The 22,496-nt window shown below is 40.9% G+C and overlaps 2 protein-coding genes across 4 annotated transcripts in view; both read left to right on the top strand.

Annotated features, from left to right (window-relative positions):
* Positions 1 to 21,194, top strand: part of SPAG16 (sperm associated antigen 16) — a 435,661-nt gene extending 414,467 nt beyond the window's left edge. Inside the window, exons 16-17 of one of the 2 annotated variants that reach the window (XR_007506050.1) lie at positions 19,865 to 20,138; positions 21,116 to 21,194. Coding sequence is in view for 1 of the 2 variants with exons in the window: in XM_049800597.1 (XP_049656554.1) it covers positions 19,865 to 20,040 (176 nt within the window). In the remaining variant the exon portion in view is untranslated. Of the gene's footprint in view, positions 1 to 19,864; positions 20,457 to 21,115 lie in introns of those variants that run through there. The other variant, XM_049800597.1, reaches the window with a different exon arrangement.
* Positions 20,641 to 22,496, top strand: part of VWC2L (von Willebrand factor C domain containing 2 like) — a 55,033-nt gene continuing 53,177 nt past the window's right edge. For both annotated transcript variants that reach the window (XM_049800692.1, XM_049800700.1), the window contains exon 1: positions 20,641 to 21,434. The gene's annotated coding sequence lies outside the window, so the exon portion shown is untranslated. The remainder of the gene's footprint in view (positions 21,435 to 22,496) is intronic.

The raw sequence follows: 22,496 nt of genomic DNA, 5'->3' as shown, positions 1-22,496 counted from the left end.
CCCAGCCCTCCCCACTGTCCCTCGTGTGTGATCCTGGGTGACTGTCATTTTGGATCTTTCTTCTTTCTTTCTCTGTGACATATTCCAGCTATCTCCAGTGCATCTTTTCTCCCTGAACCAATTATATGCTCTCCAAACCCTCTATATTAACCAGGTAATGGCTTTGAATTCCGGCAGAACCAGCAGTCTCAGAACACACTTGTACGTAGATGTCTTCTTGGATATTTTTTCCTCATATTGCCTTTCTCCTACGTCCAGCCAGCAGCGGCAATTAGAAGGTAACCCCTGTTAGCTGCACACCTCTCTGCAGTACTCCATGCCTCACAACTACATCCCATCTCGTTTCAACCCACCTAAAAATGCTAATTCTGAACTACTCTTGCATTGCTTATATGCTTAATTTGACATCCTTTGGTGTGAACAGTGTTCATAGCTACAATGTTGTGGGGCATTCATCAAGGAAAAATTAACTTCTGCTTTCTTCCAGTATGGGATTTCTTCTATTCCATCCCTGGCACTGTTGTTGCTGTTTAGAGCCTAGCTCCTATGTAGCCTCAACTCGCTTCACCATAGTTTGTTTTTTTAACATCGCCTGTATTTTGTTTTTTTCATAAGTGGCCTCTCGCTTAATTTGATGCACTTCTTTATCTTTTATGCCTGTGGCCTCCAAACAGAACTTTCCTCTGGTTATTTGAGCAGCTTACTCCTCTTAATTGATACTACACACTCAAAAATAATTTACCAGTCCAGATAAAACCAGGTTAATTTGAAATGGGTTTCTGTGCTTGCCTTTACTGTAAAATCCCAGTGAGCTGAAGTTTAAGAAACAATCATTAGTATACATCAACAAATCTCTACTCAGACTTCATTTCTTTCAGTTGTTGCCATACTTCAAGCTTGGGCCAGGCTTTTAAACAATGAAAAGTCAGCTCTCCAGATAAATCTGTCTTTGAAACAGGGAAACTTCTCTCTTTCCATAAGGCAGATTAGTGAGATGCAGCTAATATCAATAAATAATACAAAGCTACTGGGGCCACATTCTGTTTTCAGACCACCTAAAGCTTGCAGCTTGAAGATATCAAAAAGAGAACAGTGTTTTACCTAACTGAGATACAGGTGAAGAATTTCAGTGCTTGAGCATGTGTGGATTTATAACACACTCTGAGAGGCAGAGAGTGCAATACCCTCAATGAGGGAATTACACTTCTCCATTTGCAAGCTTTTCATCTTTGCCATATATAATGATACTCTTTTTCATTTAATAATTAATCCAAACACAGTACAAGTTACTAAGGAAAATAAGATTGAAATATAGTTGTGCAGAAGACAAATGGGTATATGAATTGCATATACAGGCAATGGAGGATGCTATCCATTTGTAATACGCCCGTGCCTTTCAGAGGAATTACAGTCTTAGTCCATGTGTCCTATTGAGGCAGCCAATGTGATGAGAACTGATCCATGTAGCACTAAGAGAATTTCAAAAGGAGGTTTTCTGACATGATTTAATATTCTGAGAAACAGATTCAGGTCCTAATCCTGAATTTGCCATTGACTTCTTCTGTTCATTCAGATCCAACACTGAACAGTTTTCGCTAACTTAAGTATTTGAATTATGGATATTCAGGTACTAAGGGAAAATGTGATTTTAATTTTTATGCAGAATCTCTCTTTAGCATCCAAAACAATGGAGTTCTGTCTGTCTCTCTCCCCCCCCCCCCCCCCCCCCCCTTAATTTAGAGACTATTCTACATTTCTGTCTAAAACTGTAGACTTAATGATTCCAGATTTCCTGAAAAGTGTTAGTGTATCTCGTACAGACCGGGAGACACTTGCAGAAGCTATGTTGGTGTTGTGCACTGGATAGCTTGACTGCTGTTTCTTCTTCCAGCATCAGTCTCTAAATTCCACTAAAAGGGCATCTGAAAAGCCTTTCTCAATATTGCTGCTGCACATAACCAATTCACCACTGCAATACTATGTCTGCAAATGAAGAGAAGAGTATTTGCGTGATAGCGAACACTGTGGTTGGTGTTCACCAGCCAGCGTGTTTTCAGTATCCAACAACTTTGTGATTTTGTTAGCAAATTAAATCCTACTGCATTAAATAATTAAGTGGATTAACAGATGCCCTCCCCAGTCATTCAGTCACCTCCATGTGAATGAATTCTAATAAAGTCCTGGATCTGTTACGTCTCTGGGATGTACAACTGATTCCTAGTTAATGCACTCTTGCCATAATTGCTTTTTAATACAGTGGATCAGAAGATTATCTTTAAATTAAACTGTATTTATAACAACAAAAAGAATCACTTGAATTGTATGTTGATCAGTAGATTCTAAGAGTTAAATGATTTTCTCATACTAGTTACTACAATTACTTGATGTCTTTAGGACATCAGATTTAATCAGTAATTTACCCATGATTTATTGTGGTGCAGAAGCAAAATTATAAGGAACAAAATATTCCACCAGTAGGGATAGAGAAACAGATAATATCAAATTATTTCTGGTCATTATTGTCTGTCTGCTGGAATTCTCATCCTTGTTATCCCAGACATATTAGCTCAGGAACAGCTGCAGTAAATACAGAAACTAGATTTTTCCTTAGGCTGGATCCCTTTGAAACTTCTGTTTCTTTGCTAAATGATTACTCGCTGCAAAGCACCAAAGTCCATATTTTGTTTGTTGCCTGCAGCCATGCCAGTGGTACATCTTTCAGAGAAAGCGTCGCTTGTGCAATGGAATTGGGGCAGTTTTTTCTTAGTGCACCAGAGGTATTAACCAGAAATCTAATTGAGGGTTGGATGCCAAATCAAAATAACTTTCAGCAGAAGCTGAGACTTTGGTGCCCTAAGTCATTCTGAGAATCTAAGTTGTACCCTGATAATTAGGATAGAGTGAAGGTAAAAGAGGTGGCACGATTGCTGCCTTTAGAGCTGTGTTCTTGATGTTGGGGTAAAACAAGAATAAACAGGTTGATACAATATAAGAGGCATTTTCCCCTCTCTTCTGCTTTCTTGATTTATTGCTGATGCTTTTCTACCCGTTAAGCCATCAACGGTGTCTACCCCTCTTCAGACTTCTGAATTTGCAGTAAGTCCTGTGGAAGGCTGTTTTCTCAACAGCCATTACCAAAAGCAGGAAGAACGTTAAAGAACAGGTGCCTTTGCTGAAGCAGAAGGAACTCTGCTGAACAGCTTTCTGATTGAGGAAATTTGACATTAGTGGCTTCAATCGATGTTATTCAAGTCTTCGGTGTTTTTGAAGAAAGTGTCAATAAGTTATTTGAGTTGTGGAACTTCTCGGCATAAAGACTTCTGGGTGAATCAGGCAAATGAGATGTTGAAAGCTAAACAGGTGGAATGGAGGGATTTGAAAAAAAAACCCTAAATGAATGAGGCTTCTTTGGAGAAAGAAGTTTGAATTGGTGTAGTTGAGGAGTGGAGGCCGTTGAGAGTGGTATGGTGAGAATAGTTAATGATGATCCCAGCAGCAGTGTTTTGCTCTGGGGAAGGCAGAACAACAGAGTGGTAGGTATTAGGGAGGACATTGTGAGAAGGAGCTACAGGTGATTCACTGGAGATGTCAGGGAACAAGTGGTGAAACCATACATAGCTGGAATGTTTTGATGAAAGGAATTGAAGCTAATGCTGACGTTCTTGACGTGTTTATTGCTCATAGACAATAAGGGAGTCTGAAGAAGGCCCCCTTACAAGCTGTCTGGGTTATGAGATTGAGGCAGACCAGAAGCCTGGGTTGCATAGAGTTTTCATGGTGAGTCTTCCCAAAGAATATGTGATCTGAGCTCTGCTTTAAACACACTCCTTGATTTTACAAGCAGAAATGAGAACAAAGAAACAAACGCTTTAAAATCAAGCTTATCAGGCCAGATTTCAGTGTTAGCAGTATTGGCATCTGCTACTGGGTTTATATCTGAAGTTAAAATCTTGGCCCTTAGCCTATAAGCAGCAGTTTATGACCATTCTGGATACAGTTCAGAACTATGCTAAGTGGTTCCATTTGAAAGACATTTTTTCAATTACAGAAAAACAATTTTGGGAAGAGGTTCTGTTCAAAAGGACTTTTTGAAATTCCATTTATGCAGCTTGGCATGGTTGCTTTGGTTATATTGCTAAAGCTCTTGTGAAACCAAACTAATTCCCTGGCAAAAGTAGTAGTACTGCCTAAGGAAAATAGCAGCTGAATCTGAATCAAACCTTTGGATATATATATACATATATGGGACTCAGAGAGAGGTTGGATATGAAAGCGGAGGCTGTTTTTTCCCTTCAGTAATTGCTGCGATATAAACCTCAATCCTGAGCATCTCAAGCTTTTGAGAAAATCTAGAACCAGATCTGAACCCTGTTTTAAAAGAAATATAATTTAATGAAGCTACATGAATTTGCAGGTTTAAGGCAGATCTGAAGGCTTACTTACAGTGGGAAGAAAAAATAGAGACAATAAAAGTATCATCTAATGGAAATGTCAGATTAATTTAATCATAGAGATTCTTAAAATTTAATAACAAATGTTAACTGCATTATGGAATCATCTATTCACCTGGAGAATTCAGATGAAGAAGATCTGCATCCCTGGGAATGGAATCATGGGACTACGATAGAGTATTTAAAACAAAAGTTCTCCCAATGTGGAGGAACACAACCTAACCCACAGTCTCCTTGTGCAGAAAATAAGTTCCTGGAATTCTGCCCTAAGATCAAGGAGAATGTTTAGAGGCCTTGTGTATAAATTAAGAAAAAAAGCAAAGGCTGGTAGTTTCTTTGGCTAGGTGTGGCAGATTAACTCTGTCCCACCATATAGCCTAAGCTTTTCTTGGAACAGTACCTGGGTCTGTGTGCTGTCCCAAAACACATGGCACTGCAAGAATAAGACTTGTGCTTTGACAGTGAAAATTGTGCATTGTAATAGCTCGGGTTCCTCATAGGACAATGTCAGTACAATATTAATAAGCAACTTCCTAATTAAGAATAATAGAGAAGGCATTTAAAACAGCATTTAAAATTTGTGTGGAGCAATGGAATTTATAAGTGATTTTCTGTACAATCATTTTTTGTCCTATCAGAATAGTCATTTAAGTGATTTAGTAGTCCATGAGGTTACAGAAGCCTACTTGAATTAATACAAGCTAAATGAAAAAGATTTTTTTAGAAATCATCAAAAGAACGCATAACTTGCAAAAGAAAAGGCAAGCCAATGTCAGGAAAAGAGCAGGTTTTGTGGGAGGGCTGGAAGAGGGGAAAGGATATGTTAGCCTCATGAATAGAATGATGGGGGGGTAACTGGAAACCATGGCTTGCAACGGGACCAGTTTAAGCATAGGTGAGAAGATGAAGAATAAGGAGTGTGGAGCAAAGAACTGGACTGATGTAGAAGGCGAAGAGGACATAGAAGAACCAAGATACACTGAGAACAACACCTGCAGGTAGATGTAGAGCTTCAGTACAAGAAGAAGGAAGATTATTGATGGAGAAGGAAAAGAGCTCTTAGAACACAGCGTACATTTTCAAAGAAAGGGAGAACAGTGAGGTATTCACCAGGAGCTTTTTTGGGTAAACTGGAAGGAGATGGGAAGGTTGCAGAAAATTACATATTTAGATATGAAATATATACATTGGGACTTGCATTCAATTCTTCTAAGATCTTACAAGCTAGAATTACCTCTTATCACTGTGGGTTTGCCAGAATATAGAAGCAGAAAAATCAGTGAGAAAAGATAATACAATGGTGGAGAAGACTGCAATCTTCCCTCTTGTGGAGACCGTGACAGCCTAAGTATTAGCTGAAGCCATCCAGCATATGAAAGGTGGATGCCTCTATTTGACAGGGCTGCTTTGGAAACCTGGATTTAAATGAAAATAATTTAAACTACCCGTGCTTATGCAGTCCTAGGAAGGGGATGGATTGGACTTAGAAAGCCCTACCTCCATAATTTTAGTGTGTAACTGGCTCTGCGAGCACAGGAAAGAGCAACTAACATCTCTAAGCAATCACTAGTATTGCAAATGGCAAGTTCAACGAAAAGGAACACAGTTCAAGGCACATTTTATATCTTAACCTGATATACGAGAGACTACTTGGGTCTAGTAGGACATTTCCATTTTGGAAACTGTTAACACATCATGGACTTAGGCTTGAAAAAGCAGTCAGTTTGCAGGGTCTGAGACAAACACATTCAGACTTGACGTATGCTGGCTTCTCAGGCAAGGGACGAATAATCCATAAAGAATTAAAAATATTTTTTGGATGTGAATAAAAGCATTAATGTACCAGTCAGTCCAGGACAATGAGTGAAAAACAATTCATAGCTTTCAGACACTTAAAGCATAGGAGATGCCACAAAACAGTCAAAAGCGTTAACCCCACTTAAAACCTTGGCAGGGAGCACTGCAAGGAGCTGCATTCGAAGTACCATAAATCTGCCAAATGTCTAATGTATCCTACAATGAGCTTTTTTGGTTTTTATCTATCACTTAGCTGTAGTGTTACAAAATACTTTGTGTATACCTGAAACTATAAGAACTATATTAACTCAGGATTCCTTTTTCAACACTCTCTAGCTACGTCCCATTACCTCACCATAGATTTTTATTGGATGCTATCCAGTGATTCAGTATTAGTGCCATAAATGCCGTTATGACATATGACATTTGTTATACTTGACAGCAGCATTCATTACTGTAAGCAATAGCAGCCAGACTGCATTTCCTTACAGTATTTAGCCATTACTTGACGAGAGGTGAGAGTAATTTGGCAGCTGGCAGGAGCGGAGCAGCCCAAGGAAGTGACACTGTGTGTTATCTCCCATGGTTCAATTGATGCCCTGTGTGCACATGTAGCCAGGAGATCTGCTGTTGACTTACAGCAGTAAACACTTATGTTATTATTTATGATTTTTTTAATAATGCCTAGAGTCTCCACTGGGCAAGCTGTAAGAGTCCCTGACCCAGTCGGTCTAAGGAGATAAGCTGAACAAAGCGGTGTTACTGCTTGCTATTGCAGATGGGGAGCTGAGGCACAGGGAAATTAAATGAAGTGTACTGTCAGGGAGTAAGGCAGTTACTGGAACTGATCTCCAAACCTGTCCTACCTCTGCCTCAGCCACAAGTCCGTTGATTCTCCACTAATGCTCTTGCAGGGTGTTCATGGACTCATGCATATAAAAGTTATTATGTTCCTGCAGCAAATGTTCTTTGGCAATTAGAGTACTAAAGACCTAAATTTTTGTTCCCTTCTCTGTGAACAGAAACTCTTGGAGCATCAATACAGTCACTTAAAGCTACATAAACATCCATCTATGGTTTCTGGCAGCTTACCTGGCTCATACCACCTGGAAGTATGTGCTTTGCTTATCACACTCTTAGTTCTTGCAATGCGGTTTCCTAAATCCATCAGCCATGTGGCTTCCGTGGAGCCACGCCATACTGTGTGATTAATTTCACTGTTGGTAATAGCAGAGATGGCTACATCTCTGGGTAGAACGCTAAAACAGGAGAGGTTCAAAAAGGCCTATCCCAGGATAATTATTAGCTCAGGAACTAGTTTGTTCACTGTCACTGGGGGACAACAGCAGAGCAGGAGCAGGAATACAGATATCCTCCTCCATGTGAAGTGAGTGCCGTAAACACCTCAAGGCCATTGACTGTTCTGGTCTGATTTACTCTTCTTCTTCTTCTCCTGGTTTCATTTCAATATTGAATCAAAGGTGTTTTGCATTACGGAAAACTTACTGCCCACTGAGCTCATCTGCTACATTAGTATACCTAAAGACAAAATGGGCCAGGCATAGAGAGGTTTATTTTAAGCAGCTGAGTTTCACCTACGCTTGTCACTGAATAATTGTTACACCTACTACAGCTCCCCTCTCCAAAAAAAAAAAGTTATAGAAGAAAGTTTAAGAAAAAACTATATAAGTTTCATAAAATGTAAAGGCTTTATTTTACAAATATAACTCCATGTGTAAGTAAGCCAGCTAACCTCAATGATAGATTTATGCCAGCAGCATTTTCTAGCATGAGACTCCAAGGTCATAAAAGTCAGGATTTCATAGTAGTATAAGGCTAATGATTAAAGTATGTGTGATGGTAGTCACAGTAACAGCACTGAACAGGGAAGCACCCGCCTTTCTCTTAGGTGTTCTGACAGCCTGATATTAAAGACCTGCAAGTGTCAGAAGATGTAGGAAATCAACTGGCCTCTTTGACAGATTTTACAGCATAGTGTTTGTGCTGTCAAGGCAGTGAATATGACAACCGTGAGAAATGACAGTAATAGGAATGTTTAGGTAAGGGAACAAGCCTAATAGAGATGCCGCTGTTGACAATAACATGCTTATGTTAAAAGTAGACTTTGTTTGAGCTTTTACTTGGAGAAGATTTTATTAACCCCGTTTTTCTACTTCTGTTTTTTTGTTTTGTTTTCACTCTTCCTGTGTGTCTGTCTGTTTTTACTACCATGGTAAAATACTATTTATTTGTCATGTGGAAGAAAGATGCAAGTCATTCTGTAATACTCCTGCTTCACTTAAATTACCGTGATAGTGTAGGCAACATGTAAAGGCTGCATTGGTTAAAAATCACCATTTTTTAATCCTGAGATGTTTATAAACAGACAAAAGAAACCAACTTAAGAGTTAGGAGAGCTGAAGTTTGAGAAGATTAAGGATAGCATTGAACCTATCTATTTGGCTACTGAAAAATGAGGCAATTTGTTCAAGCTAGTCATGGGGCTACCTCTGGAGTGAATGGAGAGCGGGGACCTGCAGCGTACATTTTATTCCACTCGTCTCTTTCCAGTCACCGTAGAAAACACCCAGACAGCTACAATAGACTGGGCACAGAAAAGTCAGGAAGGTAACCTCAGGCTAAGCTAGAGGCACACGCAGCACAAGCCAGGCTTGGCTTTCCCAGCTGTCTCAGCAGTGCCTTAACCAGCTCTGCATCAGCCTTCCTCTCCAGGGAGCATTGTGTAGGGAAGGATTTTGCGTGACAAAAACCAGAATCCACATACATTAGATCATCCTCTAAGCTTGAAATAATAATGATAACAACAAACTAGCTTTAAGGACAAAACAGAAGCGTTTCCTGATCTTATTTGCTAGAAAAGACTGATGAGTGCAAAAAGCATTAGGTATCAACAATGTTTACCCAGAGCTTCTGCTCTGATCTGGGCTTATAAGGACACTGAACTTCTCTTTAAGGAGCGTGTTCAGAGATAAAGCATTTAGGCAGAACATTGTGAGGTAAAGCAAGATAAATATTATTTTTCCTCAAAAGTGCATTTTCTCTGAAGTAGTAGTTTTCATGACTCCTGCTTGAACTCTAGAAGTAAACTGAAGTTTGGCTTCCAGGTCTGCATGGGCAAACCCTTTTGTCTGAGTCCACCTTCATCTCAGGATTTGATCACCTGCAGTGGTTATTAGCTGTGGTGTAAGAGCTGGCACTTGGGGTCAAGAGATTTGTATAAAAAAGGAAGTGCTAATTACAGCCTGTTTCAATAAGCTTAGAAATAGAGTGGAGAGAAGTCCATTATCTCAGAGTTAATAGGGTTACAAGATGTTGACAATGCACACGATCTGCTTTGTTACCAAACGCTACTTAAATTATGGATTGTTGCCACAGCACAAGAGTTACACCAAATGATTAAGGCTTGGGTTTAATAGAGGTCATTGCCTATGTGAGTGACTTTCAATGGGATTTAAGTGCCTGGAGATGCATACAGGTGCCTAGGTACATTTTCAGAAGCTCTGATATCCACAAGTCTGCCAGCAGTGCAAATTAGGGACTTTCTATTGAAAATTTCTTTGAGGTGCCTGTTTGCAAGTTTGCAGTGGGATTTAATCTCACCCTGCCTCAGCTGTCTGAAAATGAGCTACGTAGAGCCCCTCTGTAGTCAGTGCACAGAGACGATCACCTGCGATAGCTGTCTAAAAGAGGCAGGGTGAGTTCCTTTGAAAAGGAAGTTTTTCTCCCTGGTAGCTGCAGAAGGAGCCCAGATGAACTAACTACTCGTCTTGGGATGGCAAGGTTAGATGAAATGAATCCCAGTCTGTGTCAAAAAATGATTACGCATCTGGTCATTCCTTTAGAGTTAATGGAAAGGATGATGCATACGCTGTCCAAAGGAAAAATAAATCATTGTTCACATCCTGGTCTCATCTGCTGTAACACAAGCATATCCGTCTTGCCATTCGAGAAAGGAAGGAGGATCAAAGAGGCTTTAACTGAATGACTGCAGGCACCTGAAAATGGAGAGTGGGGGAAAGAGAAAGAATAGAATATTAATAAAAAGGTTATCTTCTATTCTCCGAATGCTTTTAAAATGGTGTTTCCATTAGTCAGAGCTATGTTCCTGCATACCTGGAATTTTTCTTGTCTTTATACATTGCTCAACTTCACTGAATTCTTAAAAATGAGACATTCTGATGCCTAAAATACATACAGCTGCAGTCAAGTAGGAAGTTCAGAGGGAAGCATGTTTTTGCACCCAAATCTATATTCTGGGACCTCACTTGTAACAGAAACAAGAATAAATTTCAATTTGTGGTGACAGCAGTTTTGCTGTGACTTAATTTTTCTAAGTTAACCCATCAGTAAGTTTTATTTTTCTTAGTGAAAATTTTTATTTAACATAAGTGTGACTTTTTTTCTTCTCAGACTTTTAAAACACCAAGAAACCAGCTAATGTATTATGGAAATAATATTACATGCAGTACAGTACTTGATACACTGCTTCCAATATATAAGTTTAACAGAAGAGAAAAGCTTGTTCTTCAGAACAAGATTTTTGTGTGAACCTTAACTATGCTCTGGAGCATTTGCCATCACATAAAAAGTCCTTCAGAAAGTTTCTTTGTAAGCAGAGCTTCAGCTTGGCAACTTCTGCAGATAATTTTATGGTGATTTATTCCTTTTTGAAGATCATCAGATGATACTGATCTTTACTCTTTTCCTCCATTGCTTTCTTCTCATGCAGCATTTTAAAATTCAACATTTTTGTCATGTTGTTGCCCTGGGCAGCACACGCACAACTACAGCAACAACATTACTGATGTCACCTTCTCTGAAGTTTCTCAGCCAACAAGTGTTGAGGAGGTTATTGCTCTGCCAAGGCTCCAGGCAGCTCTCCGTTGATGCAGTGTCACTGAACACATTTGCCTTTAATGGCACTATAAAAACAAAATGCTGCCTTTTGGGATTTTTGATTTCAGAAGAGCTCGGCAGGACTGAGGTCCCACACTCAGTAGCAGTCCAACGATTTTTGCCAGAAGGCCATCTGTCTTGTTCCTCAGCTGTTTTTTTAGCTGAAGGTAGATTCACTTGGAAACATAGACTTACATGTGTGCCCACATACAGATATTGTAGGTAACACTGAAAGCTAGACAAATGTGTTCCTATTAAATGCAGAAAAATATTCTTCTTTGACAGAAATTTTCATGAAAAATCCTCCAGTCCTGGACAGAAGATGGAGGCTGTTGTTCTTTTATTCTCAATATATTATTTTTGACTATAATCTGAATATATTCAAGTATGCCTCATTAACACATCCAGAAAGGTTTTGACATCTTGAAGACTCTGCTCCAAAAGTTTCTGCCTTAATATTTCTGGTTTGTTTTGAAACTATTTTGAAAATCCAAAACGCTACCAAAAGGCCAACTAAAATCTAATATAAACAAGCTCAAGTCCAGCTGAAAGGTAGCTTTACATTAATGGTCTGGGTCTAATAATGTTTCTAAAAAGGCTTTAAATTCTTTTATATAAAGGATTTTCTTTTATCAGATAAATGCTTTTTTTGCTCTGAGTAACTTTCTGGTAATTTTTTGATTGAAAAAGGATTTGTCGAGTTCTGAGATCTGTTTAAGCTCTGGAAATAATGCCCCTTCATCTAGGTCACATTTTCCACACAGTAAGAAGTTAAGAGAAGTCCTCTTTTTCCGTTGGCCAAACATTACTCCACACCCTTACTCTTTTGAGGGAAATGCATAAGGCCATATCCTGCCGCACATGCACTTCTCATCAAGGACAAATCTCTATATGCAGATTCTTAAAGATAATAACTGAATTTCTCTTAACACACTGCCTGGGTAATTTGAGTTTTCCTGTGTTCCAGGGGAATCACTTTCCACCTTCGTAAATGTCTCTTGACCAATTTGTCTAAGAAACTTCTCTGAACTTACTTCTCTGTTGCTACCTTCTTCTAATACTTGGGTCTAGGAAACCTGCATTTATATGCCCCTACTCAGTCTATAAAGCTGCCTTTCACTTTAAAAGGTCTAACTGTTAGTTTACTGCTAAAAGCCAAATAAAAGGGAATTTGTTCATTATAAGACCTTGTGCTGTAACTCATTATTGCAATAATGAATCTGTTTGTGATGCCCTGATCCTGCCATCATTTAAGCACATGATTACACTGAATTGGATGACTTCACGCGTATAAGGTGAGTCAGGAGTTTAAGTGCATACTGAGATGAGCTAATTTTCCCTAATATACTTTGCCAAATCTCTGTCTATTTAAATACTTCTGAGAAAGGAAAAAAAAAGTCATTACATTAGAGAATGACAAAAGGATTTTATTTTGGTACTAATATATTAAAAACCTGTATCAGCAGATTGTTGGACCTCTCTTCTCCTTCCTAGCTTGCTTTTTGGTCTTCATTAGTGAGAATATTTAGTAAATTGCTGCAAGTGAATTACAACCTGCTCAAGATTATTCTTCTATGCCCTCTTGCATGAAAGATCTAAATAAACACAGTGGGAAGGCAAAGGGAGGAGAAGGTGGCCATTATTTCCAAGAGAAGAATATTTAGGAGGTTTTATTCACATTTGAGAAGGGAGGACTTACAATGTCAAAAAAGTGCATTCCTAAGCAAAACATAGTGTACATTTGGAAGATGAGAAATAATTGCTATATTTGTTGAAAGCTGTTTATAGAACAAAAAAAAAAGTACAACATCTATCATACGGTGAAATCAGTTGCCTGGCAAATAACATTCTGCTCGGTGTGATGGTAATGAAGAATTTTATCTACAGCCACTGCAGTCATAGTTTGCAGCATCTATAAGCATTTTATTTACTCTTATTTAGGCAAGTACACTAACACATGCTTGAAGAGTCTTTGTAGTCTTTGACAACCTTTCCAGCTGCCATTCTACCCCCCCTCAGAAAGGTTCCTCAAAATTAAAAGTTTTGTCTAACTTGATACCAAGTAAAAACTGTGAGCCAGATCATGAGCTGGTGTAAAGCAACTCAGTGCTCTCCTCCCATTTCCCAGGTAAGGATCTGAGCCCACCCAGTTCACATTTCTCTGCAGCATGGGCAATGCCAAATCAGAAGCTGGAGATCACACAGCCACTGTCATGCCATAGCGCGTCCAGGCTGAGAAGCAAGTCGTACTGGCCGGGGGGTGCACCGAAATACCTGTACTGCTCTAGATGTGCTCTATATACCTGAACTAGCTTTGTATAGGGTGCGGTACCTAGTACCTCTACGTGGTGCAGTGCATAGACAAGACTTCAGAACCAAGTCCCCTCCTGTTGCCAGGATGCCGATAAAACATTTAACTATGGGAAGGTAGCGTGATCGTGGCTAAGTTAGTTTATACTTATCTGTAGTCTTGTCCTTCCTGATCTATTTGCTGTATTCCTAGCTGTGGTTGGTTGGTTTTTAATTACACTTAGACTGCAGATTATTCAAGGCAGGGACTGGCTACTTTTGCCTTTTACACCTAACCTGAGAGGTGCCCGGTTCCTAGGAGACTCTCTAGGCTGAGTGATCATCATGACGATGCAAATGGGTGCAGCTCCAACAGTGACAAAAGATCTTAATTCAAAGGGAGCGTAATCCACTAGGGCTGTGTGATTTATAATATCATCATGAAGAGAGATTCCTTTTAAAAAGGGAACAGGGAAGAAAATATGTTTGGTACAATGTGTGATGTAAGGAATTAGTAGCCTCTAGTAAGTAAGGTTTCAAAAAAACCCTTCGTTTAAAATACAATCTATTGACTAACAATCGTGTGCCAAAATTAAACTAAATTACATTTTGCCTATTCTTGAACAGAGTTTAAAAGTTCTGAGTAATACATAGGTTGAACCAGTAATGTAAGTCCTTAAAATATAAGTAGTTTCTTGATACTTTCCACTTTGGGGCATCTTTCTTAAAAAAAAAACACAACAAAACCAGATCCTGCTCTATGTGCATAGGAGAAATCAATGGGTGGGATCAATATTCCCTCCACAGGTAATAAATGCTGAGAAGCATTTCTGTCTGTCTAAATTGATCCTAGAGAATTCTTTAAATTGGTTCTGATGTGTATAAAAATCATTTCCCTATTGATCAAAGCTTTTCTTTCTTTCTTTCTTTGATATGTTATTTCATCTCTGCCATTGGTAATGGTTTCAGGCTTCTCTATTTAGTTATGATAAACAGAATTTCTTAAATCCATGCAAGATTATAATTTTAATGAAACAAGAAATAACTGGGTTTGTGTCTTTGAAGATGAATCCTTTGCTTACAGTTAGGCAGTGCAAGTATTTTCAAATTGGGAAAGTTACTACATCTGAATTATTTACAAGAAAGTCTAAAGTAACTGCTGTACTTTTATTATGAGCAGTTGTCCACATCCAGCATGTCAACTACTCCATTTGCTCTGGGAGTAAGAGCTGCTGGAACAGAGAGGAGAGTTTTCAATCTTTAACTGTCCTTGTTCTGCTCTGTATCTGAGCAAAAGAGTTAATGTTAGCTGCTGAGTCTATGGAAAAAAATTGTTCTGAAACAGCAAATGGTGCTAGTTATCAGTATGAATGTCTCAGCCTAACATGCTACAGTAAGTTGTGGAGCTTGTGACTTTTGCTCCAATATTATTTTATTAACATTTAAGCTGCTAGACTACTCTAGAAACATTAAGTACCTGTCTGCTAAAGTAGGAATTTTCACAGTATTCAATAATCAAATGTTGCATAATTTGTAAATTAATTTGCCTGAAGAAAAGCTTAGTGCTTCAACTTGTCTATAAAGGGCCCGCCGATGACAAGTAGTGGTGGTGGTTTGATCCGACACAGCAGTGTGTGTATGTAGCAGAGTGCAACGTGAGCGGGATGTGCTGGGACGAAGAGGGCAGGTTAGGTCTGTTGGAGCATTTGCTCTGAAGAGGGCTTTGTTTCCAACGGTTTGAGAAATCAGCTGCTTGACAGCCTTTACAGTTGTGAATAGTTTTAAAGATGAAATCTTAAGGCTCTGGCCAACATAATTCATTGACTGTCAGAGCTTAATACCAGTAAACTGGTCTGCTTTTTAGGCTTTCCCAGTCCAAAGATGTCACTGTTTTCAGCTGTTTGAATGCATAAACCAGTACTTAATGTGGTCTTGGCAAATGTTCACTCAAAATTCATTTTACAAAGAAGACAGTAATCATGGCTGTGATTTCTGTTAGGCTCTTATAGAATATAAATTGTCAAACTGTGTTTTGACAAGTACAGGTTTTGTTCCCTCTACCCCAAGTAATTTGGTTCCATCAACCCAGCAAATTAATCTTGTCTAGTTTTGTCTTCTGAAGAAATGCAGTAATAAATTAGATTGCTTCAACATACCAGCACTATTTTAAATTTATCCACCAATTCAAATTAGGAGGTGGATTTCATATTGTATTCACATGAGTGGCTTTGGTTTTGTTAGTATTTACATAGCAGCATAGGTATGCAAAGTTCCTTGCAGATGAGAAAAAAGCATGTTGCTTACTTATATGTAACATAACCGAGGTCCACTGAATGAAATAACTTTGATTTTAATTAGCTCACATGTTTGGGTCAGTGTGGAGACTCCAGTAAAATTACTTCTTCTTTTTTTTGCCAGATTCTTGCTTTTGACACTATGGCTATGGTCTTTCTTAGGCTCATAACTTTATGTACATTTGGAAAATTTACAGGGCCAGATTTCCATACAAGATAATTCATTTTAATTACCCCATTCTTCAAAGTGGGGTACATGTCTTAAGAGTAATCGCATCTTTTGAGGTACTAATTGATTTTAGGGTTCAGTTCTGGTCTCAAAACAATATAGTTATGGTTTTGGTATCAGTAGTAGTTTTTCTAGAGGGGCATGAGTAATTTTTATTGTTTTATTAAGTAGAAATGTATTTCCAGCCCAAACAACAGCACTGCATTTGTAATTAATCAATGCCTAAAACCAAGAGCATTGTCAGTCTGGAAATGGCAGCCTGGCAAGGTAGCACACATGAGATCAGGAACAGAGTTTTTCTCTGTAGGACACCAGGACTGGAAACCTACAGCCGTAGCTTACTCAAATGCTGGGGAAAAAAGGGAGCTGAAGTGCTCCAATCGCTCAGAGGAAGTTCAGTTTCATCCATCCAAGATGAAAATAGAAATACCGTGTCCCATGCTGCACTGCTTCTGACAGCTTCTCCGGCGGCCTCACAGCTCCCATATTAGCTGGGATTCAGACTAGCATTTTGATGGAAACTCCACGTTTCACCCACACCACCTGGGTGGTAGTTTGGGGTCTGACTCAGCTCTGGATTTTTCTGTGGGTCCCCAGGGGGGGAAGCAGTGGCGATACAATGGGCTGACTGAAGCTTGAGGTTTGCATATGGAGAAAGCATGATCAGCGAAGTACATTTTAGAGGGCAAATAGTTTTTTCTGGGGTAAGTCGTCATCCCTCTTAACAATTCCTTGCACAGAAGTTGTTTATACCTTTCATTGCCTTTGCTGCCTTTCTCTCTCTACCTTTTCTAACTCGCTGCATTCTTTTTGAAGCAAGTGACCAGATGGTCAGAGCTTATGTTATTCTAAGGACATAATAGGGGTACATCAGAAAAATTAGTACCTACGTTCTAGCAATGGGCAACAGCAAATCAGCTGTAATTAGTACAAAGGCTGCTACTGTAGGGTCTCTTTGTCATGGCAATGTGCTTTGTCATCAGTCCTGTCTGCCAGTTTGAGGAAGAAGGATGAGCTCAGGACTGGCGTGGGGCCAGCCAGAGCAAAGCTTCATTTTAGCCCCCCGTGTTGCCTGTCCGGGAGGTGCACCAGCAGATCCAGAGCAGGTCCTTTGGAAGCCTCGTGAGCAGGAGATCTAGAGGCTGTGAGATCTAGAGGTCAGAGTCTTCGAGGCTTTGCCTCTTCTAAGGAGAAACTATTAGTTTCAATGCAAATCAGCGTAACTGCTGAGTTCAGTGAGTTTGCATAGACCAGCCCCACCTGACAGTTTGGTCAAAGGTATAAAGAAAAATTTATCTCCAGCCTTTATCTTCCTCTGACTGTTGTATCAAAGTGCCTTTGTTAGTGCACAAGTAAGTATCCTTCATAAAAACAGAGCTTTGCATGACAATTATGTAATAGTTTTTGTTTGCTTTCCTAATTGGAGAACATTTTGAAAGAGCAATAAAACACAATTTGTTCCCTCTTTCCAAAACGAAACATCTCCTTTTGGAAGGAAGGAGGAAGTAAATTTACATTATAATGAGCAAATTGTTATAGGCCCGTAGATCAGTGTTGACATAAAGGGTGACGGAAATGAGATGTTCTCATTTTGTGCATTCCCCTCCCCTTTCGTTCCTTGTTGCATGCATTTCCATGTGCATCCTACTGCTACTGAGTATTCATAGTCAATGATAGTAACACATCATAACTCAGCTAACAAAAATTCACATGAAATGAATCATTCTTCACTAGGGCTGCCTCATACACCTAAACCCTTTCCCCAGCGAGTACGAGTGATGAAGGCACGTGCAGTTTACTACTGTACCTCCTAGCTAGTAATTTTTTATTGTCCCTCTGTTTTCCTATTGGTTTTGTCATTTCCTGATACTGTCAGAATATTGGCATGGACTGACCAGATGAGAGTACTATTGTTTTGCTTTGGGCGTATGATTTATCTAGCAAAGAGCTTAGAAAAAATGCAGCATTGGGGTCTGCTCCTGCTCTGCTGCCAAACGGGGGGGTGAATTTAACACTGGAGCGCTGTTCTCTCAGTTATCAGTCTGTCCTGCCCTTACTTTCAGGAAGTGAACTGCAGTTGTCCAAATCTTTTCTCCCTCCCATCCCTCTCTCATTGTAACGAGTGGGTTCGTTACTGGTTTTGAGACGCTGAATGTGACACTAACCCCCTGCCCAGCTGTTGTGGTGTCAGGGCTCCAGGCGAAATGGCATTTGTTTGGCTCCTCGAGAAGTCATCCCAGCGATTGCCTGGAGAGTCTGGCTACAAGAGAAATCTCTATGCAATGCTTCTGTCAGCAAAGACTTGCTGGAAGAGAGTTTATAATAAATATTCACATCTGCTGCTTTGGACACTCTAATCCATCCTACACATCTTTGCTGTGTCAGGCTTTGTTCTAGATGAAGAAGCCGCGTAGTTATAAAGGTTTGCAAATAGGGCATATTTATCATGGTTAGCTCTACTTTCTAGTTCCCTTTCTTGCACAAATATCCATGACCACACTAAGCAGAACTTGTGATTAAATATTCTCAATGCATTTGTAAGATGCTTTGCACTATGTCTTTCCTTTGATAAATGGAGAAAATGGCAGTTGTTTACTTCCCGGCCTGTCAAATGAAGCCATCGGATTTCGAGGAGCAGAGCAGAGAACATCATTGTTACAAATTAGTTTGAATGGAGGGACAATATATTCCTCGGATAAACTATACATCACGTAGGCACACCCAACGTCCTGTGGCTTGCCCATTATTAAAATTTGGACAGATTCCTCCGTACTAACTTCTGTTGGGCCATATGTTCCCATTGGCTACTTGGTGAATTATCTGAATGACTAAAAATAGCAAAATATCTCCCGTTTTTCATAATCTGCCCAAAAAATTACGACCTCTGTGCCAGACTGACTTTGTCAGCGTCAATATTAATTATTCCTCTGCTGGCAATGTCTTTGCTTTCAGAGAGAAAATCCTGATACATAAAAAGAGCTGTAATCATTTGGAGGGTATGTTGAACTTGCTCCTAATAGAAAAAGGTGTTTGACCAAGATCATGACTGGCAGTACAATGATCCTGCTGCTGGGAGGACCACATCAGCTTTGAAATTAATGTATTGATCCTCTTTTTTTTTTTTTTTTTTTTTTTTGTATGTGAAACTCATGATTATCATAGTTAATTTCTATAAGACGAGAGTCTATCTGGTGGCTGGATAAATAAAAAGTGCTTCAAACATATCACTTATCAGCTGTTACCTCTGCTTTTATTTAAGCAGGAAGATAATAAACTTATGAACACATTCTGCCTCCTTGAGAGTGATGAAAACTGAGTCCATTTGGTTCATAAATAAACACATGGAAACTGGGAAGTCCTGAGAACCTTTTTTAGGTTTTCTTTTATTTTTTCTACTGTTAGACCCAATTCTATACTAACAATTTCATGATCGTTGTTTTTTCCAGAAGGACAGAAGGGAGCAAGGCCCTCAGTTCAGTCAGATGCCTGACCTCCTTGAAATTCAGTTGAGAACCCACATCTTAATTTCTTACAGAGCTGTACAAGAAAAGCAGCGTTAAGAGCATGGTCTGATGCTGATACCTCCAGGTATCAGAAGAGCATCTACTTCTCTGGTGCACGGTCTGTGTGTCAGAATCTCTGCCCCTGAATAATTGTATCCAAGTAATAAGTAAAGTAGCAGTGCTCCTACAGAGTCACATGCCAGGGTCTCCAGATTCGCTTAATTATTCCAAAATCCGATCTCATTGATCTGTCCAACTTTCTGAAAATTTATCTCAGAAAACAGGAGTATGCATGGGTGTCTTTAAAGCAACGCTCTCAAAACTTCCACTGCGGCTCTGTCACTTTGCCTTCGCAAACCTCAATAACTTTCCTCTGAATTTCAGGTCATATCGTGGCTCTGGCGAGCAGCGATGGATCCCTTAAGGTTCTGCAACTTGAGTCGGGGCAGCTCTCCAGCCTGCGGGGCCACGGCGGCGAAGTGCACAGCGTTATCTTCGATCCCAGGGCCGAGCAGTTAATTTCTGGGGGTGCCGACGGTACGGTTTGTCTCTGGACCTGAAGAGCAGCAGCACCCTGCCTAACGTAACCTTAATCTCAAGAAGAACATGGTTTGACAACATAGTGGTGAGGGCTTAGTAACGTGCTTCCATAGGTAATGTTTGCAGTGGGAATAATCGCCCGAAAGGAGTATTATTCTGCGTTTTATCCAAATAAACCCCCCAATTTCTCCCTCTCTCCGTCGACACTGTGTTTTTCCCGACATCAAGTCTCTCCCTTTCGGTGGTTTCTGAAGAAATAGCTTTACAATGACGCCTAATGACAGAGCAGCCGAATTGCAAGGAGATTGATTTTAATGGAACACAACACGAGACCCAAGAGCTGGGCGCCCCTTCCCCAGTGCCCGCCTGGGGGAAGATGTGAAGTTTTAATAATGCAACAAGGAGGGGGGGGGGGGGGGGGGAGGATTTTTTTTTTTTTTTTTTTTTTTTTTTTTCCTTCTTCCTTGCAGCAAACGCTCCGGACGCCGCCAGGCCGGTAGGGCTGAGCGGGAGTCGGTGAGAGCGGCGGTGAGGGCAGCCGGCGGCCGCGGGGAGCTGCGGGCGGGGAAGCGCCCGGCGCCGGCCTGAGCGGGGCGGCGGCGGCGGCGGCGGCAGCGGCAGCGCGGAGCCCCGCGGAAACACGGCCGCCCGCGCGGGAAGCGCGCCGCCCCGCGCCATGGCGCGCCCGCGCTGAGGCCCGCGGGGCCCCAGCGCTCCGCCGCTGGATTTTCTTTTCTTTTTTTCTCTCCCCCCATCCCTCTTTCTTTTTTTTTCCGCCTCAAAAAATTAACTATTTTAATAATAATAATAATAATAATAGGCAGAGAGCGGGGAGCTGCGCGGCCCAGCGCGGGCATGCCCGGCCTCCGGCCCGGGGAGTCCCCGCAGGGGAGCGGGGCCCGCCGCGGGGGCTCCCCGCCCGCCCGCCCGCCGGCCGCGGGGCTCCTCCGCCCTCCCCTTCCCGCCTGCCTACAGCCTAACCAGCCCCCTCTCCCCCTCCCTTCCCCCGCCGTGGCAAATCCTGAATCGCAAGAGATCCGCTGGGCATAGGGAGGGGATATAGATGGGGTTTTTTCCTCCCCCCCCCCGCACAAGACCTGAGGAAATCCAGCCCAAGTTCGCCGCGATGACTGTGCTGCTGGCATCGGGGTTTCTCCGCGGCATCCCTGCCTCTGGACCGCTTCGCCGCTGCTCGCTTTGAATCCTGAACGCTGGGTTAAAGCTTAATTCTTATGTTGTGGTTGCTGGGCTGCCGCTTTCCCGTGTTTTGCCATGGGAGGTGGAGGAAAAAGGCTTGTCCGTGAGTCAACACTGAAAATGTGATTAGGAGGAACTGCTTTCACTAATCTGTTTCTAACCTTTTAGTCCATGTTGGCCTGTGACCCCTTTCAGCTTTCAGATCGAGTCTGATTAGGTAAGTGTAAATTATTCACTTGGGGTGAGGGAAGGCGGATGGAAGCGTTTTACTTGGAGACTTACGTACGATCCTGGCCTCTCTCATGATGAGAAATGATGAGAAAGTTCAGCTGTAAACTAATTCTGAGCTGAGCAGCATTTGTTTACTTGTTGAAATCTGTCCGTGCAAGCCGTCTGCAGTCTGTCTGGTTTCCAGGATTGCTGCTGAGCCGAGTGCTTGTGAGTTGCTGTGGGACATTTCAGATGCTGTAGCAAAATATAGTGGTCTTATTTATGATCTTCGGAGAACTTTTTTCTTTTATATATAATTTGGAGAGCTTCCTCATCAAACTTCAACAAATTCTCTCCATTGTTTCACATTTCCTCAGACATGAACCTCTTCATTTGCTTCTGCTTTTTTTTTTTCCCCCTTAAATGCCCACCGATCTGCAATGTTGCAGCCTACCTGTAGCATTTAGGTGGGCAAGATTCTTTGCTCTGTAGATACGTAAAGCAGCCGTATCTGCATGAATCACTTGATTTCCAAACAACATGTTACAATAGCTATCGCTGATAGTAGTAACAGGGTGCATAGTCCTTATGATGGAAACGTAGCTAGTACTTCAATTAAGAAGATAGCTTTTGAATTTGATAAAGCTTGTGTAATATCCGGTGTCTCCCTCTGTTGTGGCTTTGGAAAAACTGCTTTGTCAACAGGATCCCTTAGCTGCTTCTCTAGGATTAAAGCTTTCTCCTCCTCCTGCTGCTTTTTTACTTCGATTAAGGGAGAATTAATTGCCGAACATCTGCAGTCCGCCAAAAATCCCGACACACAAAAAAATAGCTCCCGGAGGGGCGGAGGGGGAGTACGTGTTTGCCTCTGTGTGTAGGTTAATGCATGTTTGTATATACTGTGTGTGTACCTGTGTGTGCACGCTATGGGAACAGAGGAAGAGAAGGAATGACGCCCACATCCAAACAGTCCATTTTTGGTTTGTGCCAGCAACTGCCTCCGCTGTTCCTCAAGCCATGTAATGCTAATACTTCATCTCATTTAAAAGTTTCCTTTAATACTTTGCCC

This window comes from Accipiter gentilis, chromosome 1 (genome assembly GCF_929443795.1).
Source record: "Accipiter gentilis chromosome 1, bAccGen1.1, whole genome shotgun sequence".
Classification (NCBI taxonomy): Eukaryota; Metazoa; Chordata; class Aves; order Accipitriformes; family Accipitridae; genus Astur; species Astur gentilis.
The sequence above is the reverse complement of the archived record's forward strand: the minus strand, read 5'-3'. Positions and strand labels throughout refer to the sequence as shown.